This window comes from Apteryx rowi, unplaced genomic scaffold (genome assembly GCF_003343035.1).
Source record: "Apteryx rowi isolate R43461 unplaced genomic scaffold, aptRow1 scaffold_533, whole genome shotgun sequence".
In the NCBI taxonomy this organism is placed as follows: Eukaryota; Metazoa; Chordata; class Aves; order Apterygiformes; family Apterygidae; genus Apteryx; species Apteryx rowi.
Genome location: NW_020450798.1, coordinates 376,274 through 391,472, shown reverse-complemented (window position 1 = coordinate 391,472; position 15,199 = coordinate 376,274). Strand labels below are relative to the sequence as shown.

Here is a 15,199-nt window from a genome sequence, read left to right as displayed (position 1 = left end):
ACCACCCAACCCTACTCCGCCCTGCGCTGCTGCCCTCTCCGCGCCCCTTCGCCGGCTCCGAGGGGCGGAGGCAGGGCGGGTGGAGGTGCAGCCTCTCCCCCGCGAACGYTTCGCCTCCTCGGTTGGGCCCTTCGGGCTCTCCGTACGAGAGGCGATTGGCCAATGAGAGCGCGCGGCTGCAGGCAGCCGGGTAGCCATGGCGGCGGCGCGGTGCTGGGGCGCTGCCGCGCTGCTCCTCTCGCTGGCCGCGCGGCTCCCGCCGGCCCGCGGCTTCTCCTTCCCGCTGCAGCGGCCCGGCGGCTGCGGCGACGCCCGTTACTTCGACATCTCCCGCCTGGCCTGCGGGCCGTGCGGGCCCCACCAGAGGCCGAGCGCCGGGGGTGAGCGACGCGCGCCGCGCCGCGTCGCAGGGGGGCGGGCGGCGGTGCCCCCCGGGTCCGGGAACCGTGCGGGGCCGGCGGTCGCTCTGGGAGCTCCTGGCGGCCGGAGGTGCAACATCTGGGCTCCCATTTGGGCTGCTTTGGTTTGCAAAGCAGTTGTTTTCAGGCACGAGTCTGAAAAAGCAGTAAAAACGGCCAGACCCCCTAAGACATAGATGTCTGTAGCACAAATATGGTATCTGTATTCTGCTATCCAAGAGCAATATATGTGGACCTGTTCTCTAATCTTTCTTTCCTTAGGCATTTTCGTTGTTATGAATACCCACTTTTTTATCAGTAAAATTCTATAGGTCCCTAAATTTCTGTTCTTGAACACTTCCAGAACTTGAAGCTTCCTGTCAAAACTCAAATGTCTGAGATCTTAAATATTTGAGACCTTCAGACTGTGCACAGATTGATCCAAGTCCCATGCGGAAATTTGGAGCACACAACACATTGACGATACTAAGTGAAAAAAATAGGAGCAATGTTCCYTTTCTTTAAGAGACACGAGGGTATGATAGTATAGTTCTTTTATGAATACTCATTCTTGGAGAAGTGGTAGTTTTAATGGTGTATGTATATTAACAAATCAAACTAAGACCCAATAGCTTATTTCTTTGGAGCTGGTACCTCAATCAAATGCAGCCATCTGGATAGCTGTGCTCACTTAGGTAAGGTTCTGGCTGGTGGACTGTTGCATGCTCTGCTTCCTACGGCATAGCTACAGCAAGACGGATGGGTTGTCCCTTGCCTTTGTCTCCACCCTGCGGGATACTCTCAGCATGAGACTTACGTAAAAGATGGTCATCTGTTCCACCACCTTCATGGTATCTTAAGAGCAACCCTGTTGTTTACCCGCAGAAGAAATGTACTGTAGCAGTTTTCAGACCCACTGATAATGTAGATATCTAAATCCATAAGTCATTTAGGTTTGAATCTTCCTCTAACATTAGTGTTCAGCTCGGGGCTTCAAGCAGACATATAAATTCCACAGAGAACTCAAGGATTTGGACTTCCCCACAGCATCTTCTTGGAGCAGTTTAGGTAGCCCCTACTCAGTCTGTTTGTATCCCCTCTCAATTCCACTTGGAATTGCACAACTCTGGCCATGCATTGGGAGCCTCAATGGCCAGTTCATGACTGTGTATTCTACTTTCAGGCCAGGTACCTAAAAAAAAAATTGGGTATCATCACATTGATCATCACAACGCCTTAAGTCTTTGTATTGGTCTAACCCCATTAGGCTTTTTCTTCTTTGTAGGTAGATATGAATTTGGTGCCCTCTGACTGAATAGTTGATCTTTCTGACTGATATTGTTTCAGTAAAACTTGTCTGATGAAGATATATTAGTGCTTTAGGATTACAAAACCTTTCACAAAATTTTACATGTATTTTTGTATGCACGTTTCTATGACCTTAAATAATAATAAACACACACTATAAACCAGAATTGATTCTAAATACTAATAAAATATGTTTAAACTTACAGAGAAGGGGCTGCAATATGTTGGGAGTAAAAAACTATTGGAAAAAATGCTGTTGAGCACTAGCAAGTGTCTGCTGTGGTGTGTCATGATCATTGTGTTTGCCTTAATAATAAGCATTAGGTATGCTCTGTTACTCATTGGATCCTGGTGCAGAGTTTTAAAAGCTTTGAATTTAAAATAGCTTTACAAAATATATTTATATTTTGAAAAAATCTCTGCATATAAAGATTATGTTTTATTTTTCAGAGTGATTTCCTATTCAAAGGATAAAAACTGAATACAGACATACAATGCTAGTGCTCTTGTAGAGAGGATGGGCTAAGTGAGGCAGTGAGGCAAGATTTGTACCAGTTATTAGATCAACTGGTATAGCTGAAGGAAGAACACAAACACATATGCCCTGTATAGTTTTTCTCCCACTATATCAGTCAACCTAATACCATTTTCCTAAAACCTTTTACTACAGTCTCTAACATCTATGTTTTTAAAAAGCAAGGTGATTTTCATGCACATGGCACTTAGGTGTTTTATTTGTGTATCTAAGAGACTGAATATCTCTCAAGAAAAATAGTAGTTCTGTTCTTTGGAAAAAAATGTTTAGATTTATACAGATTAAAAGTGAATTATTTTTTTGCAGGTCGTTCATGTGTATGTCAGCCAGGATTCAGGATGGTTTCTAATAATGGTGGGCCATCTGTTACTTGTGAAAAATGCCCAGAAAACATGGTAAGTATTGAACTTTTCATAGTTTGCCATAATAATCCATTTTTGAAGTCTGAAATTTCCATCTAACTGCAAGTTATTTTTCATTAATTTAAGATTATTTTGAAAAACAGGCTTCACTTGGTAGTTTTTAAGACCATGTTTTTTGTAGTATTTCTTTTCCTCATTAAAACGGTTAATTATTATTTTGCAGGCACCTTTTAATTATAAAATTGTGCTTTTAGGCAAAATAAGAGTATTTGAAATGTTTAATTTCTTTCTGCTCCTTTTCTCTTCTGCCTTATGTTGTGTTATCCTCACCCTGAGACTACTTCCTCATAGAAAGCCAAAGATGAGTTTCAACTTTCTTGTTTGTTTGGGTTTTTTTGCCTATTTGATAATTTATATAAATCCTGTTTTTGTAATATTTAGGCTGTATCTTCCTACCCTACCATTTATCTTTTCACTTCAAAATTAGCTGCTGCTTTTATGTTACTTCAGTTRCACATACCTTTGTAGTTTGGTCAGTTCTTTCTGCCTGTCTTGACAAAGTAAGCTTACAGTTTTGAGCAGTATTCACAGCATTGAGCCGCAGGCACCAGAGTCAACCAGCTTTCTCCCTCTATAGTAAATAGAGAAATAATATTTCTCTACCAAAAACAACTTTTGAAAGTAAGAGGCTTCTGGAGTACTTCTTTCTCTCCAATAAGAAAAACTCTCAAGAGACCATCTTAGTTGGTAAGTGAGGTGCATAATGGCTAACTGGGTAATGTAACTAATTTCCCCCTCCTTTTCATCTTCTTCTTGGTATTTTAGAAAGACTTTGAGGGATATCCATTGATGTTTTGATTTTTTTACTGTTTCTTTTTCCTGTAATGCTGTCAGTCATCTTTGATCCTAAGACAAAGCTCATGCAAAGTTTAAAAAGATGATAGGGGAGAAGGGAATAATGTTTATATCACCTGAGCACGATCAATTACCTTCATCTCCCTCCTCAGTTTTGATCTGTTAGTGCAGCTACTCATGGGACAACATAAGGGTGCATGTGAGCTCCTTGGATACGTGCAAGATTCCATGCAACTATATGAATTGCTATAGCTTGACTTAAAACTCTTCCATTTCCATTACTTCTATGTATGTATAGGTAAATATGACTATTTCTGCATTATTACGTTTACTGAGGTTTTTTTAAAAATAGAACCTCTATTTCTTTTGTAAACCCAGCACCTTTAACCAATTCTTATCTTCATGATGGATGTTAACTAGTGTCTCCAGAAAAACTTAAGAACATCTCTTTTATTCTCTCTACACAGGGATTCTTTTTGCCAGGTTGCTTAGCCAGTTTTGGCTTTAAAGCTTCATGAATATTATTGATGTTGATATATATAAACACATGTTCTAGTAAATAACATCTGGATCAGGCATTTTTCACAGGTATTTGGTGATTTTTAGAAAATTATAATAATTATAAACTTTATTTTAGAATGGAGTTACTAAAGATGGGTGGAATTGTATTACTTGTCCTAAAGGCCTAACTTCAGAAGGAAAATGTAAATGCCTCAATAATGAAATATTAGGTAAGAAACATTGCAAATTTTGAAATATTTGAATTTTGAAATATTTATTTGAAATATTTGAATTTTGAAATATTTATTTTACATATTTGAATTTATTAAGACAACATGTTCTGCTACTAAACAACAAAGGAAATTTAACACATGCTTACATTTCTAATGTAAAAATGGGACATTCTTTTTGTTTTGAAACTTCATTCCTCAAAGAGAGCAGATACATCTGTATCACTATTCATTGCATTAAAAACTATTATGCAAAAATTCAAAATGAATAGCAGTACATCACTTCCTTTAAGCTGGCTAGCATTGGAGGGGGGAGTTAAAAATGGGATAAAAACAATGTCAATATAGACTAAAAGAAACATGAAAATGCTTTGAGGCATATAATGAATAAGCACTTCTCAGTACAGCAATTACAGATACATTAGTAGGTGGAACAGAACAGCCTGAGCAAGCAAATTACCATGGATTAAGATCAGTGGATTTCATGCTTTCCTGAGACATGTCCCTATATCTGTGCTTCCCTGAGATATGCTTCCATATATCTGTGACACTTACTTGATGCTCTCTAATAGTTGCAGATGCATTTCAGTGGACATACAAAACTAATTTTAACGTTAATTTACTGTCTGTGTTAACTATGTTTTTGCTTATCTTTCATAGTATAAAACTGAGAGCAAAGTATAATTTTTACCAAGGATGTGAAAAGGTGCCTGGGAGCTTGTTTTCCTTATTTTCAGACACAGGATTGAAAAGGCATTCTGTCTCCATATAACTCTCTGAATAAGTATTTCATAATGTTGTCCAATTATTTACATTTCTAAAAGATTATACTGTAGAGCTGCTGTCTTCCAGGTGTCTAATTTAAAATTTTCCTAGAATTCTTTAAAAAGTTAATACCAACCCCTTTCCTTCAAGCTTCATGAGAGTTAAAAAATACATTCCACACCTTATGGTAAAATATTGAGAATAAAGCTGATTTCATATTTCCTACCTGCAGAGCATCAGCACTGTAATTCTTTGATGTTGTTTGTAGGTCTTTTTTCATAATTAGACTTGAAATCTCTTGACAAATAATTTGATTGTTGAAAGATGCAGTTTTGCGACTTGAATTTGTGACAAATTTCAGAAAGTATTTCAGATGAATTAAAATAATATTTCAGAATTTGTAAACTAGATGTTTTGAATTTTAGCTTTGCCATGAAGTCTCAGTTTGAAATTTGGTTCAATTTAAGGAACAAAGGAACAGCAATGCTGGACATGAAATAATGCATTTTTCATTAAAATTAAACTGTATGTGCATAAATATAAACAGCATATATCTTTTATACATATATTCATGTGCATTTATAGTGGATGTTATCTGCAAGTTGTGCTCTAGAATTTTTTAGAAGTATAATCTTTGCATTTATTTCAGAGATCTATGTAGCTACTTTCTTTTTTAGCACTGTTTTTAACCCGCATGACCTACTGTGCATCATACTATTTTATCAGTTGCTTTTCTTTTCCGCTTAGTGGAAAGAAGTATAGGTGGCATTTTGCTAAATGAAGCATTATGTATACAGTGTAATGGAAGTGAGCAGTCGTTCTCTGCTTCAGATGCCTTAGGAAATAGGTGAGTATTCTTGTTCCTTCTGTGCTGATAAATTTGAAATTGTCAGGATCTGATATTTAAATGGAATACTCTTCATGAACAATCTAGAATATAAATATTTCTGACTAATAGGAATATTTTCTTTTGCATCTACAGTATACATTTTTAATGCTTAGTGACAGTTTTAAAAGTAGCGAGTTGGAAGCTCATATTAAAATCATTGTGTTCACTTAAGTCTTTATATGACCATACATTTCTTTGCTTCAGTCTGACTATGAGCAGGTTTTGGATTGGAAACAGAAACGGAAATCTTATTTTGATAATTAACTATTTTATTTCTTTGCTACTTGACTGACAATGGAAATAAATTGGTAATGTTGTTTTTTGGATTTCAATTCAAACTATGGAAATTTCTCACTGTGTTACCAGGCCTTTCCTGTTTGGAAGACAGATTTTGCAATCTGTTTTCACTAAGTACTAAATCTCATATTTAACCACAATTTAAATGCTTTCTTCATATTTGTGATCTATAGGTGTGTAAGATGTGAAAAAACATTCATCAATGCAAGCAAGTCTTGTGGCTGTAGCAGCCCGAATATTTTAGTAAGTACAAGAAGGCTTCTTATATTGATGTCCAGAAAACAAGTTATATTGACAAATGTATAAATTTACGGGGGGTTTTTTTTGCCTTTTCAGACTGGTGGATTATGTTTCAGTGCTAGTGAAAACTTGCCCCCGAAGGGAATTGCAACTGTTCGTTTTGGACAGATAGTAAGTGTGTTTATTTTGAAAAGTGTTTTTATTCTGAAGCATTCTTTGCATGTAGTTTGTTGTTAAATGAATTAGAATTAGAGTCCTGTTGAAAAGAAAGCAAGAAAAAACAGTTTTCAGTTTTCCTGAAAGCAAATATTTGTCTTGCTTTCTGAAAATATCTAGTTTTCTAAATAATATTTTATTGAAAAAATGTCTTTTCAGTTGTTTACAGTATGTATGAAAGCTATGTTTAGTTCAAATATGTGTAATTATAAAGAGCAGATTGTGAAATAATGAATTTGGCAAATTTGGTCATGATTTAAATTTACCACGCAGTCAACACTTTACCCTTGAAATTTTTAGCACTTCCCTTGTGCAGTAAAGAAAACTCCTTTGTCACAGAATCCATGTTCAAAGCTTAAGTTTTACCACTCTAATCCTGTGTATTTTGTCTAATTTAGTGAAATGAACAAATTATTGTATTAGATTTGGGTTTTGGACTGAGCTGGTTTGATTTGGACATTCCCAAGACAAAAAGCTTTTACAAAAAACAAGTGCATCTTTTGGCTGACATATTGTTTTTTGGATTATTACTCATTGAGTAAATTGTTCTGAACAAAGACAATGAAACAGTTCCTTATTTACAGGGTGTAACACTGATATCAGCATGGTTTCTGAAAAACCTGCAAGCCTCAGCCTCTGCCTGTTGGGTGAGTTTTTAATGTGTGTGCAGTTTTGTCTTTTATATAGAAGTAATACTCTTGTGTTAAAAGACCTCAAATATGGGGCTTTAATCGTTGGAAGTTAACTTGCTTATTTTTAAAGAATCTTATTTTGAGATGATGACAGCATGTAAGAAGGAAAAATATATACGGAATGGTTAGAAGGAATATTGGACACTAGCCAGTGTTAGTGCAAGTCTTTACAATTGGAATCTTCACAAGGTGAATGGATACTAACGGAGAGGGTTTACGTCACTAATAGATACATAAGGTTGTGGGTCTTGTAGAAGACCATGTACATGACTAGAAGAAATGAATTAAATCAGAAATTTTAATAAGGAATAATTTTAAGTCCTGTGACCCTGCTTTTTTAAAAACAAACAAAAATGCTGCAATAGTCAGTACTTATGTGAAATGTTGAATATATTAGGTAAGGGATCAGTCAGAAAGTTAATTTCTCACATAGTCAATATTGATACGCAGCTGGTTTGGGGGCTTTCAGTTAATCATTGTGTTCCATGATAGAAAAGAATAACCACAGAGCAAACCATCCTTTTTGGCTTTGCTCTGATTTATGCATGCAAGTGTTGTTTAACATTATACAGCTGTGGATGGCAGTAACCATGGGTGGAAGAGTGGCTGCAGCAGCAGGACTATGCAAGCTTGCACAGGGGGATATGCCTCTATGTACTTTCTATCAACCCTCTTATCGCACATCCTCATTTCTGTTCCTTATTCCTCTCTTCAGGATTGGACTTTAATTTCTCATGCCCAACTTTTCTCCCCATCTTATACACACAGTAGGTGTTCTCCTACTTATCCCCTCCATTTCCACAAACCAAGACTGTACTTATGTAACCTTATCCTCTGTCTACTTTGGCTCACCCACTCGGCTCTTCAGAGGTGCTGTCTAGATGCATGTGCAATGGCTGGGCTGAGCCACAAAAAAGCACCAGCATACAGATGCCAGACATCTGCCTATCACACGGCAGTAGTCTGTTTATCAAAATGTAACACTGATATAAATGCAGCAGTTTAGGAACAACAGAATAGGATATGTACTAGAATTGAAAAGATGGTATTTACTGCGTAGACAACTATAATACGCTGTCAATCTTAAGTCTTTGACGGAGTCATCTTTGTCATACAACCTGAGGGGTTTAAAGATTTTGATTCTTACTTCACTTTTTTTAAAAGCAGATTTTGACATTTCTGTCACATCATGCCATCTAGCTGTTGTAACTATAATAAACTGTGAAAGTCAAGGTGCCTTATGTATTATGAAAGTGAAAGTATTGATTTCACACTGCCATCTCTAGACTTAAAAAAATGCAGAACCTGAATAGCTGGAGGAAAATATTAGGTGTCAACAGAACAAATCACCTTCAAGTAAAATCAAGGCTTTAGAAATGGCTTATTAAAGATAACACCAATTTTATAACTGCCTCACCAAAAGGAAGATTGTACAAATACTTGTATGTGTTCTTGTGTTTCTCTACTGCAGTTGTACTCCAATCTAACAGCGTGTCAAGCTCTTGGAAATATGTGTGTGATGAATATGAACTCATTAAGTTCTTCAAATATTGATGCCTGTGGTTTGTTTCAGTATATTTATGCCAACACGGCAAGGCTAGGCATTGTTCATTCAATATCCTTCTGGTAAGTTACCTCTTCTGCACTTTTTCATAAAAATGCCTTATAGAGATTAGTATTCCAAATGTTCTTTAATGTAAAACATGTAAAATATTATGTTCCTTTAGAGAAAACAGATTGTAATTGTTTTTAGGAGGCATAATCTGCCATGGCTATATTACGGTGATCAGCCAGGATTAGCATCCCAAGTGCTCGAGGCAACACATTTTCCTACAAGCTTCAATTTTAAAGGAACAAATAAGGTAGGTGTTGCGTAGCAGACATGGGGAAGCAGAGATTAGGAAGGAGATATAATAATATGAAAAGGTTTAGATTCATTGCAGATACGGCTCTACTAAAGATAATTTTGAGGAAATTAGTGTAACAAAACTCAGTGTGAGATCTTTTGGAAGGGGAAGGTGATATTTATGTACAAAATCTCTAAGAAAGATGATTTTACTGACTTGCATTCATTTACTCACAGATTTCATTTGCTAACACTCCACACCCACATACTCACAAGGCCAAGATGTGCATGCCTAAGTGCTCTGGCCAGGATCAATTGCGTGTGACACAGGGAAGCAGAGGTGCCAGTTATTAAGTCCTCATTATGTCCCTGGGGGTTCTTCTTGATTGGCAGTGATGAACTCTTTTTTTGGGCAGATCTTTTATGCCCGTTGGGAGTTAATAGTTGATTTAGCATTGACTTGTACTTCAGAATCTTGCTTATGTTTCCATAAATCTTAGGAAAGCCTGCTGCTCTTCATCTTTTTTCCTTGTTTGAAATATATACATCTTTATAACTATTGTCTATTTTCCTGGTGAGCTAATAGGGAAAAAAAAGATCTATATGATGTGCTGTAACTTTACTGCCATCCTCTTGACATCAGGGTGCAGGGTCTTTTGCTGACAAGTTGTGTGTGCTGTGGTTCTATCACAACACATTCTTCAGTTTTATTGCTGGACACAGTGTTCTTTGTTATCAGTACCGGCCATCTGTTTAACCCTTCGCCTTCTGTTACTTCCTTCTGGTGCTTACACACACATATTTCCATTCATACTTCATTCATACCAACTTTAATATTTCTGTTACAAATCTCTACAAGTTGAGTTGTATCAGAGATAGCTTTAGCCTATCACTTCAGCCCAAAATTTTCATTTTAATTTTCAGTGGAGCTGTAGAAGAGTTGAAAAATATATTTTAAAAAGTAACTACCACAACCAGGATTAAAACACATAAAATCAAATGGGAAAAATGAAGCATTATGCTGAAAGTTCTAGGGAAGCGTCAAATGATGAGACAGTGGTCCCTAAAATGTATAGGTCCACTCTATGGAGATTTTGTTTTTTGTGTTTGTTTTTTGTCATCAGGATATAAAACTGCAATTTATTGCAGCCTCATTTGATGCAGCAGGAAACTTTCTTAAGTGGCAGAGTTTGGAAGGAGGAGTCTTACAGGTAGGTTTGATTTCTAACTACCTTTTGTTGATACTGTGACGTTTTGGTTGCCTTGAGCCAAGTTAAGACAAAAGCCAAGAGTTTAATAACTGCCGTGGCAGTTCAGCCTTAATATAACCACAGAACTAGATTAGGGAAAATAGCCTTTGATTCTTGCTCAGGGTGATCTGTCTCCTTAATCACATGTAGAAATTCAGCAACATTGCCCTCATTCTTTTTACTAATATAAATTTCAAATATTGGAAAGCTCTGGAAAGCAGCAGTAGTCATTTAGAACCAATCTTAGCTACTACCTCTTTCTTCCATTCAGCATACGGTTTACCTGTGTACATAATTTATTATTAGCCTTCTTTTTGTTAATGAGAAAAGTGTATTCTTTAGATCTCAGTCCGTGTACTTCTACAGAAGATTCTGGAAGTATGGACCTATTGGATACTGTYACTTGTACTCCTCATACCTTACGGGGATGCCAAGCACATCAGTAGTTATGTTACTGACAAGAGAAATAGGAAAACTAATTTATCAATCCTTTTCCTTTTGTTCTTCTTTTTTGTTGTTGTTTGTTTCTTCTGCTTTTAAATATAAAATATACACTTTAGCCAGTATCTGTCTGGCTTGTTCACAGCATAAAGTTGTAAAACTTACTGGGAGACTTTACGTGGAAAGGAGGAGTACTGGTAAGAAGATTCACAGTACCCCTGGACGCTACCGTTGGATTTCAGTGGCACGCACACTTTCGTCTTCAGCAATAACATGCTGTCTAGGGTGTGAAAAGTGCAGCGAAGATGCAAGTACAAAGTGCAATAGTAATTAGCCCAACAGTTCAGCAGAAATTGGCAGCTGTGAAACACAACACAGACTGTAATCTCGTTAGCAATCCAGTGGTGACCTAGGCACTCTCAGCAGTCCCCTAGGCAGCCAACAACAGGAGTACTGGCAAGAACAATTAGGAATTGTCTGTCCCCTTTCTAGGCTCTTTGTGTCGCTTCTTGGAGCATGGATACTACTCAAATGCTGTAGTATCTACAGAAGAGCAATTAAGTTTCAGGAAATAGCAGTGACTGCTGTTTATTTCAGTATTGTCTCAGGATGAACTGTCTTGCATCTGCCTCCCAAATTTAAAGGAAGACTAGTGTCAAGAAAACAGGTCATTAAGCTTATTACTATGCATAGAAAATGAGATGTTCTGATGTAGATGTTAAGGCTTTATTTGGACAGATTAATTTCCCAAATGCAGAGCTTTTAGTACCTATCAGAAATCAATTGAAAGGAATAGCTTTACCATTCAAGGCCTTTTTAAGTGTAAAAAATTGTACATAACAATAAGATGTCGCAGTGCTAAAGCAACCTCAGTGCGTAATTGTAACAATTCCTGGCATTTCCATTGTCCTCTAATTGGATTGTGTTTTATGTAAACTTAGATTTGCTTTCATTTTGGAAAAATGGTTATCCCTCCACTAAGTGCAGTCCTCATTTAGTTAGAGTTTGGCCTGTTTTTGTGGGTCCTGTTTGAATGACTTGTTCTTTGCAGAAAAGTTATACTGAAAAAGGAAAAAAAAAATCCTGTTTTCCATGATAACTTTGATACTCTGTAAATATTAGTTTGAAATGGGAAAGGTGAATGTGGAGTTCTTTTCACATGGGATTCTTGCATTTAACAGAAGCCACTAACAAAGCTTGGGGCAGCACAGCACTGTGCATTTAACATTCAGTGCAAAAAAAGGCTATTCTTGCCTGGTTGGATGCTCCATTCCACAAATTTCAAGAAGTTCAGTGACAGAACTGTAAAATACTATGCAAGTGTGAGACTAAACTAAAACAGCATTTTAAGAATATTAATGTTATTACAATAAATAATTGTGTTTTCTCTTCAAAATCCATCCATCTCTTCTTAAAAATAAAACAGAATAAAATTCAGTGTATCTTATTAGAACTGTGAGTACATAAACTGCCTAGAGTACCTGTGAATATTTCATATTGTGAGAAAATTGTACCTGTGAATTAGCCTAATTATTATTATTATGTTTTGTTCAGCTTTGTCCTGATACCCAAAATAAACTGAATGCAGCTTATGTGTTTGGAACAACTTATGAACAAAATGTAAGTATGAGATAAAATGTTATACTGAATTTTGAATTAAGTTAGTTTACATGTCATCGGTAATTCAGTGCTCATTGAAGGACCTCAGGCATTGAGCCACAAGCTGCAACATGGACTTTCTTCTTGTGCAACTATTGTTTATTCTAATTTCTTAATTATTGAGTGAAATAAATGTGCTTGTTAACTATTGAAATACACACCACAAAACTTTTTACTACATCAGACAGCCAAAAAATGAAGCTGTCACTTGCAGAAGTGAGGCTATTGACTTATCAATGGAAGAACATAATGCCTGCATTCTGACAGTCATATGCTGTGTTCTGACTTCTAATTTTCCTGCCTCCATCTTTGGCCAAGTTTCATATGGAAACAAGGTATAAGGTCTATCAATCATGCCATGCCTATCAATCATCCGTATTAACTCTTTAATATATTCCCTAATTTCAGCGAATTCAATAAAGTGTTTGACATCTCCAGGAGAATGAAGTTCCTACAAGTTTTAATCAAACAGGTGACTCGGGAGAGGAAAGAGATTCTTTTACTGTCCTAACTATGAGAAAAGTTGTATTGGAAGTTCACACTTACTAAACACCAGCAAAGCCAGAGGGGATAGAGCAGTTTTAACCGTCCCTGCTATGGTAAAACTTGAACTTGTGTATATTTAGATGTCAAAGTCAGTCAGCCATGGACACAGCTATGCCAGCAATAAGGCTTCATTAGTTTTGGCACTTACATGTTAAAAAGGGAGATCATAATCTCTTTTGGGGGAGAATAGCTAGTTTATTTGTATAAAACTCTATATGTGTGCATAAAGAGTGCACTCTGTATGTGTGCACAGCATCTAATACCTATTTATTTATCCATTAATACTATTTATTAGCATGTTTACATTCAAAACCATTCCCCACATTATGTGTTGCAGTGTAAAAATACATTTACTCTGGCTGCTATTTGGATGATGTGAAAGTCTTGTAGTATAGTAGCTGTCAAAGCTTTAGTCCTTGTAAACTACAGTGTTTACCAAATAATTTTGACAAATATCTGTTTAAATATTTTTACTCTTTAAACATTTAGCGTGACAAGTGATAAAATTGTTTAATACATATTGAAGTACTGCAGACAAAATAGAAACTTATTTTCTGTTTGGATCATTGAACTGGTCCAGTTTGGTTAATCTTTTTTGTGCCCTTTTTTCCCCCAAATTTTTATATTTACTGTATTGATATGTATAACCTGTTGTTAAGATTTAACAGCAGTTATTATTGCTGGGTTTAAAATTAACACCTGTAAATATTAACTTACTGAGTATTTTTTCATATAATTATTTCATGGGGACTGTATGCATCACTTTTTTTTTTTTTCCTACAGCTTTGGGGAAAGTATGGTTGAAATGTTGTATGACTGTTTAAGGACTGCATGGTAGTTCACATATGCAAAATAACCTGTCCATCTTCATTTCTAATTTCTTGACTTTGGTGTTTATGCTATTTCAAATTTTATGTCTGTGAAATTTCCTAGGATATGTTTTCCTAATCTATTGAAAACAGAATATTACCAGATTTTAATTCTGCATTAGTCATTCTGGTCAATTGTGGTCATTTCCAAGAGGTTTGTATAATATCAGGAGTACTTCTGAATTGCTTACACATAGCTGGAATTCTTTGTCTTTCGCAGAGTACATGGGACAGATTTCACGGTAATTTTATAGGGGAAGAATCTGCAACTTAATAAGAATCATTAAATGGCCAAACTGATCTTTTTATTCTGACATTTTATTTTCCTGTAGTGCAAAATTTCAATTTCAAAGATTTTATTGGATTTTGCTAATCCAGTCTTTTATGACGTATTTCTTGAATATAATGATGATGAGGGACAGCAATATCTTTGGGCTGTGCCAGTTTTAAACTTGAATCTTCAATACAATGAAATGTTTGTGAATCAAGGTAAGAATGCAATAGTAACATTTCTATGAAATAATCTGAATGTCATCAAATACAAAGCATTTGTATTAATTACAATCATTGAGTTATTTTTAAAGATACCACAATCCACCATAACTTTCCTGTTTTAAGAATTTAGTATTTTGTGATCAAGATCTTATAGTATTATGTGCAAGCTTTGGTTGCATACACTGGCCCAATCAATAATATGCCCAAATAAGGTTATCTAACTTCATAATATATTTGTTTATATTGAAAATAAATCATTTTACATCCTGAATACAATAATATTTATCACTTTTAGTAGATTTCTTTCTTTTTGTCACTGAATTACAGGTTTTTTAAATATTGCATGACTCTCTCATATTTTTTCAAAGGCAGCAATATGAACAACTGGCTTTTGACGCGTCGATTTTTTTTGGTGGATGCACTAAGTGGAAAAGAGAATGACTTGGGAAAACTACCAAGAATAATTCGAATTGCTAGCAAAATAACAATAAGGTGAATAAATGCATACTGTATATTATGATACAGATAAAATAAAGCCAGTCTTGTGCAATCTGTATTTTATTGCCTCTTAAAGGAAAGTTGTGTTATTGTGCTGTTTCTAATACATTCTTTGCTGTTTTTTCCATTGCATACATAGAAATAGCAAGAGTAGGTTGTTTTGATGATTAAGTGAGAATACATAACACTGATCTGAGGAGATTAAAATTACTGTGATTGCTTCCCTTTCAAGTTGGATTAGACTATGTGTGCATAAAAGTTAGCAGGCATCCAGTCACCTCTTGAAAGCAGGTGGCTTCTAAGACCT

The 15,199-nt window shown here is 36.0% G+C and overlaps 1 protein-coding gene across 3 annotated transcripts in view; it reads left to right on the top strand.

Moving 5' to 3' along the window:
• Positions 1–207: 207 nt before the first annotated feature.
• The window catches only part of TMEM67 (transmembrane protein 67), a 35,966-nt gene continuing 20,974 nt past the window's right edge, over positions 208–15,199 (top strand). The window contains exons 1-13 of one of the 3 annotated variants that reach the window (XM_026081035.1): positions 208–380; positions 2,548–2,636; positions 4,096–4,189; positions 5,702–5,801; positions 6,314–6,383; positions 6,477–6,551; positions 7,181–7,243; positions 8,760–8,914; positions 9,042–9,150; positions 10,259–10,345; positions 12,380–12,445; positions 14,232–14,388; positions 14,763–14,886. In XM_026081035.1, coding sequence (XP_025936820.1) covers positions 2,580–2,636; positions 4,096–4,189; positions 5,702–5,801; positions 6,314–6,383; positions 6,477–6,551; positions 7,181–7,243; positions 8,760–8,914; positions 9,042–9,150; positions 10,259–10,345; positions 12,380–12,445; positions 14,232–14,388; positions 14,763–14,886 — 1,157 coding nt within the window. In that variant the 5' untranslated portion in view covers positions 208–380; positions 2,548–2,579. The remainder of the gene's footprint in view (positions 381–2,547; positions 2,637–4,095; positions 4,190–5,701; positions 5,802–6,313; positions 6,384–6,476; positions 6,552–7,180; positions 7,244–8,759; positions 8,915–9,041; positions 9,151–10,258; positions 10,346–12,379; positions 12,446–14,231; positions 14,389–14,762; positions 14,887–15,199) is intronic. The other 2 variants (XR_003255932.1, XM_026081034.1) reach the window with 2 other exon arrangements.